The sequence below is a fragment of the Phalacrocorax aristotelis genome, unplaced genomic scaffold, assembly GCF_949628215.1.
Source record: "Phalacrocorax aristotelis unplaced genomic scaffold, bGulAri2.1 scaffold_262, whole genome shotgun sequence".
Lineage (NCBI taxonomy): Eukaryota > Metazoa > Chordata > Aves > Suliformes > Phalacrocoracidae > Phalacrocorax > Phalacrocorax aristotelis.
This window is the reverse complement of record NW_027441180.1, coordinates 44,580-49,890: the sequence shown is the minus strand read 5'-3', so window position 1 is coordinate 49,890 and position 5,311 is coordinate 44,580. Positions and strand designations below refer to the sequence as shown.

At 73.7% G+C, this 5,311-nt stretch overlaps 1 protein-coding gene and 1 long non-coding RNA gene across 2 annotated transcripts; both read left to right on the top strand.

Moving 5' to 3' along the window:
* The first annotated feature begins 1,052 nt into the window (after window positions 1-1,052).
* On the top strand, window positions 1,053-2,886 carry MECP2 (methyl-CpG binding protein 2). Its single transcript, XM_075080197.1, is given in 4 exon segments — window positions 1,053-1,552; window positions 1,676-1,809; window positions 1,812-2,104; window positions 2,106-2,886. Coding segments are annotated over 4 exon segments (1,620 nt in total). The 5' UTR covers window positions 1,053-1,055; the 3' UTR covers window positions 2,802-2,886.
* A 128-nt stretch (window positions 2,887-3,014) lies between these two features.
* Window positions 3,015-5,043, top strand: LOC142051005 (uncharacterized). The gene is made up of 2 exons (XR_012658247.1): window positions 3,015-4,334; window positions 4,378-5,043. It is a non-coding gene; the product is annotated as an uncharacterized LOC142051005 (long non-coding RNA).
* Window positions 5,044-5,311: the final 268 nt, after the last annotated feature.

The window sequence follows — 5,311 nt, the reverse complement described above, 5'->3', positions numbered from 1 at the left end:
CCTCTTAATCCCCGCTCTCCGATTGCCGCCGCGCATCCTGACGCTGCCGCGGATAAACCCGGTGCCGGCCCTGCCCCGCCGAGGGGGGGGACGCGCACACGCACACGCACGCACAGGGACGACGGCCCCGGGACCCCCCGACGCCGCCACGAGACCCCCCTGGCGGGGCTTGTTCGGGGCCGCCTTCGGCCACCCGGGGCTCACCGGCCCTTCATTTCCACTGGGGGGGGGGGGGGGGGGGGGTCGCGGGGGGCGTCGCGCGTGCCCCCTCCCCAGCCTCACCTTCTCTGCTCTTTCCTTGCCAGGAGGGGACCGGCGCGCCGGCGGCACCGGACGGCGTTTGCCGGCGGCGGGGGAGCGAGGCCGGCGGCGCCGGGGAGAGCGGGGGGGTCCCCGCCGCGGCCCCCCGGGGACGCCGGCGTCCCCCGGAGGACCCTCGTGCCCCGAAACCGCTCCTCGGGGTGGGGGGGCGCCGTGGGGGCTGCCGGGCTTTGCCAAGAGCCTGTGCCCGCCATGGGGTCCCCGCCACGGGACGGCGGGTCCCCGGGGCGCCGCCGGCGTGGGGGTCCCGGGGGTCCGGCAGCAGCCGTGCCCGAGCCCCGAGCGCCACCGAAACCCCCGCCGGCAGGGGACTGCGGGGGGCGGGGGGGGCCGGCGCCGGGGGCCGTGGGCAGCCCACCTGGGCTATATTTAGCCGCGGATGCTCCGGCGGCTCCGGGGCACGGATGCCGCACCTTCGGCCTCCTGCAGCCGCGCGGGGACGGGGCCCTCGGGGACACCGCGGCTTTGGGGGGTGGGGGGGCGTCCCCCTCCCCGCCGCCACCCCGGGAGCCCCCCTCGGCGCTTCCCCTCGCCAGCACTTGGGCGGCTTCGCCTTTCCCTCCCCGCGGCTGTACTTACAGCCCCGAGCGGTGCCGCTGCCCTCCCCGTCCTCCTCCTCCTCCTCCTCCTCCTCCCCCCCGCCGGCCGGCCCGGGCTTTGCCCAAATCCCCGCCGATTTCCCCCGTTACCGCCGGGGCTGCGGGGCGGGGGGGGGGGGGGCAGGGGTTCGCGGGATGTGTTTGGCGCTGATTTTCAGGACCACCCCGTCCCGTGGAGCCGCGTCCGTCCGTCGGAGCCGCCGTCAACGCGTCCGTCCGTCGGAGCCGCCGTCGGCGCGTCCGTCCGTCCGGCGCGTCCCTCCCGGCGCTGACCCCTCCGTCTGTGTTCGCAGGGAGGAGAAATCGGAGGAGAACCTACAGGGGCTGAAGGAGCGGCCCCCCAAGGCCAAGAAGGTGAAGAAGGAGCGGAAGGAGGAGAAGCAGCAGCAGCAGCACGAGCCGGCGCAGCCCTCCGCCGAGCCGGCCGAGGCCGGCAAAGCCGAGACGTCGGAGGGCGCCGGGACGGCGCCGGCGGCACCGGAGGCCTCGGCGTCGCCCAAGCAGCGTCGCTCCATCATCCGCGACCGGGGGCCCATGTACGACGACCCGACGCTGCCCGAGGGCTGGACCCGCAAGCTCAAGCAGAGGAAATCGGGCCGCTCCGCCGGCAAGTACGACGTCTACCTGATCAAGTGAGTGGCCGGGAGGGCGCGCCGGGAGGGGGGGGGGGGGTGTCCCGCCGCCCGCGCCCCCCACCCCTGACGCCTTCTCTCCCCCCCACCCTTCCAACCCCCGCCCCCCCTCGCCCTCCGCAGCCCGCAGGGAAAAGCCTTCCGCTCCAAGGTGGAGCTGATCGCCTACTTCGAAAAGGTAGGAGACACCTCCCTGGACCCCAACGACTTCGACTTCACCGTCACCGGCCGCGGCAGCCCCTCGCGGCGGGAGCAGCGACCCCCAAGAAGCCCAAGTCCCCCAAGGGCCCCGGGACGGGCCGCGGCCGGGGCCGCCCCAAGGGCAGCGGGGCGGCCAAGCCCAAGACGGCGGCGTCCGAGGGCGTGCAGGTGAAGCGGGTGATCGAGAAGAGCTCGGGCAAGCTGCTGGTGAAGATGCCCTTCCAGCCGGGGCAGCCGGGCGCCCGCGGCGAGGCGGGGGCCGCCACCACCTCGGCCCAGGTCCTGGCCGTGCGGCGGCCGGGCCGCAAGCGGCGAGCGGAGCCCGATAGCCAGGCCGTCCCCAAGAAGCGGGGGCCGCAAGCCGGCGGGCGTGGGGGGCGCGGGCGGCCCGGCGGGGGCCGCGCCGGAGGCCAAGAAGAAGGCGGCCGCCCCGCCGGCGGTGCAGGAGACGGTGCTGCCCATCAAGAAGCGGAAGACGCGGGAGACGGTGGTCGTGGAGGCGCGGGAGGCCGCCAAGCCCCCGCCGCCGCCCCCCGAGCGCGGCCCCAAGGGACCCAGGAGCGCCCGCAGCCCCGGCCGCCGCAGCAAGGAGGGCAGCCCCAAGGGGCGCGGCGCGGCGCCGGCCCCCCCGCCCGCGCCGCCCGGCCGGAGGGAGCGGGGGGCTTCGCCGCCGCCGCCGCCCGAGCCCCCCGCCAGCCCCAAGGACAGCGCCAGCCCCCCCCCGCCGGCCCAGGACTTCAGCGGCAAGGGCTGCTCGGAGGATCGGGGGGGCCCGGCGGCCCCCGACGGCTGCGCCAAGGAGCCGCCCAAGACTCACCCCCCCCCCGCCGCCGCCCCCCCGCCGCCCTACAAACACCGAGGGGAGGCCGAGCACAAAGACACTGCCTCCCTCTTCCTCCTCCTCCTCCTCCTCCTCCTCCTCTTCCTCCTCCTCCTCCTCCTCGTCGGCGGCGGCGCCCCCCCCTCCCAGCGCCTCCGTGCCGCGGCCCCCCCGCCCGGGAGGAGGCGGGTCGACACCAGGACGCCTGTCCCCGAGCGAGTCAGCTGACTGTGAGCGCGCCCGCGGGCGGACAGACCGACGGACGGACGGACAGGACCCCCCCCCCCCCGCCCCCCCCCCAAACCCCACCCCCCACCCCGCGCGCACGCAGGCAGCCACACGCACCCCTCCCTCCGCCCCGCGCACACCCTCCCCCCGCGGCCCCTGACCCCCCCCCCCGCCGACCCCCCCCCCCCGACCCCTGACCCCCCCCCCCCCCCCCAAGTTTTTATTACCGAAAAGCACAGCGAGGGGCGCGGAGCCCCCCCGGGCCCCCCCACTTTGCACTTTCGTCTCTAGAAAGGAGGGGAGGGGGGAGGGGGGGCGTCCCCGGGGCCCCCCGAGGGCGGGGGCGGGCGGGGGGGGGGCTCGGGGGGGGGCCGGGGGGGCGCCTCCCCCTCCCCCCGTCGCCGCTTTACTCGTTCTTCCAGTTTTTTGTTCCACGTTTTTAGCCGATAGGGAACCATTTGCACTAAGGGGGCTGGGGGGGGCAGGGATCCGGCCACCGTCCAATGGGGAGAGGCTCCGCCCGCGGCGGGGGCGGGATCCTGCCGGAGCAGGGCCGAGGTCGGAGCCAATCGGGAGCGGCTTGGTGGGGCGGGGGTCCAGCGTTGAGCCAATCAGGAGAGGCGCTGTGCTGGGGTGGGGTTTGGTTCGCCCGGGACCCGCTCCTGAGCCAATCGGGAGCGGCGCTCAGTGGGGCGGGGATCCGGCCTTGAGCCAATCGGGGGCAGCTTTCGATTTGGTTGGATCTGGTGTTGAGCCAATCAGGAGCAGCGTCCAGTAGGGGTGGGATCTGGCCACGGGCCAATCAGGAGCAGCGTTCGGGTAGGGTGGGATCCGGCCGTGGGCCAATCAGGAGCAGCTCTCAGTTTGGGGGGGGTGCAGTGTGGAGCCAATCAGGAGCGGCGATCCAGTCTCCAGCCAATCAGGGGTGACTCAGCGTGGAGGCGGGGTGAGGCCTCCCACGAGGGGGAGGGGCTCCGGGTGGGGGCGGGGCATGGAGAGGTAGGTGTGGCTCAGATGCTGGGTCACTCTGGGTTGAAGCGGGATCGGCCCTGGAGCCAATCAGGCGTGGGGTGGGGCCAAGCTAGGCGTGCACGGTTGGGGGCGGGGCCGGATCCAGCCCCGGTCGCGCGGGAGCGACTCTGGGTTCAGATGGGATCCGGCCATGATCCAATCAGGAGTGGCTTTGGATTGGAGGGGCGGGTCCAGTCTCTACCCAGTGGGCAGTCGTGCCAGGCTGGGGCGGGGTCCGGTCGCGAGCCAATCGGGAGTCACTCTGGGTGGGGCGGGGACCTGGTCCCCGTCCAATCAGGAGTGACTCTGGGTCAGGGCGGGATCCAGTCTGGAGCCAGAGGCATCAGCAGCTTGGGGCGGGATCCAGCCCGCAGCCAATCCGGCGTGAGGGTGGGTAGGAACGGGATCCAGTCCGCAGCCAATCAGGAGTGACCATGTGTTGGGGCAGGACCCAGCCTGCAGCCGATCAGGCGTGAGGGTGGGTAGGAACGGGATCCGGTCCGCAGCCAATCAGGAGTAATCGTGTGTTGGGGCAGGATCCAGCCCGCAGCCAATCAGGCATGAGGGTGGGTAGGAATGGGATCCAGCCCGCAGCCAATCAGGTGTGAGGGTGGGTAGGAACGGGATCCAGTCCGCAGCAAATCAGGAGTAACCGTGTGTTGGGGCAGGATCCAGCCCGCAGCCAATCAGGCATGAGGGTGGGTAGGAATGGGATCCAGTCCACAGCCAATCAGGTGTGAGCGCGGGTTTTGGGTGGGATCCGGTCGATCTAACGACAAGTGACCCGTCCGGGGGGGGAGGAGCGGGATCCGGTGCCCGTCCCCCGGCAGCCCCTGCCCCCACCCCGTGTGTGTCCCTGTCCCGGGGGGGGTCCCCATCCCCGAGGGGGGGGTCCCCGTCCTGCACTTTACCGGCCCCGGGGGCGGGGGGGTGTCTCCCCGGGCCCCTCACCCCCCCCCAATTCTTCCAGCCCCCCCGGGACTGTTAGCGCTTGGCCCCCCCGCGGGCCCCGGCTCCTCATGGCAATAACGGGGGGGGGGGGGGCCCGGCCCCGCGGCCAAAACCATGGAGAAAAGAGCAAAAAACAAAAAAGCGGAGCGGGGGGGGGGGTGGAGTCCGGCGGGGGGTCGGCGGGGGCGGGGCCGCTGGGGGGGAGGGGCGCCCTGCACCTATTTATTATCTCTAGTTGCGCGAGGAGATGTTTGCCTTATAAATTTACAAGAAAAACCCCCTCGGCTGTCGATTTTTCTTGGGGGGGTCCCGCGGCGCCGCCCCTACCCCCGCCGGGCCCCGTGCCCCTCCCCCCCCCCCCCCGCGGGGCTCTGTGTCTGTGCTGGAGTGATCTATAAATCTGTGTGCACCCAACGCCTCCCGCCTCTGACGCTTTCATTCGGGCGCCGCAGCCCCCCGGCGCCCTGGGCCGCGGGGGGGAGGGGCGGTCCGGGGGGAGGGGCTGCGCAGCCCCGACGGGTCCCGGCTCTCCCTGAGTGACATCACCG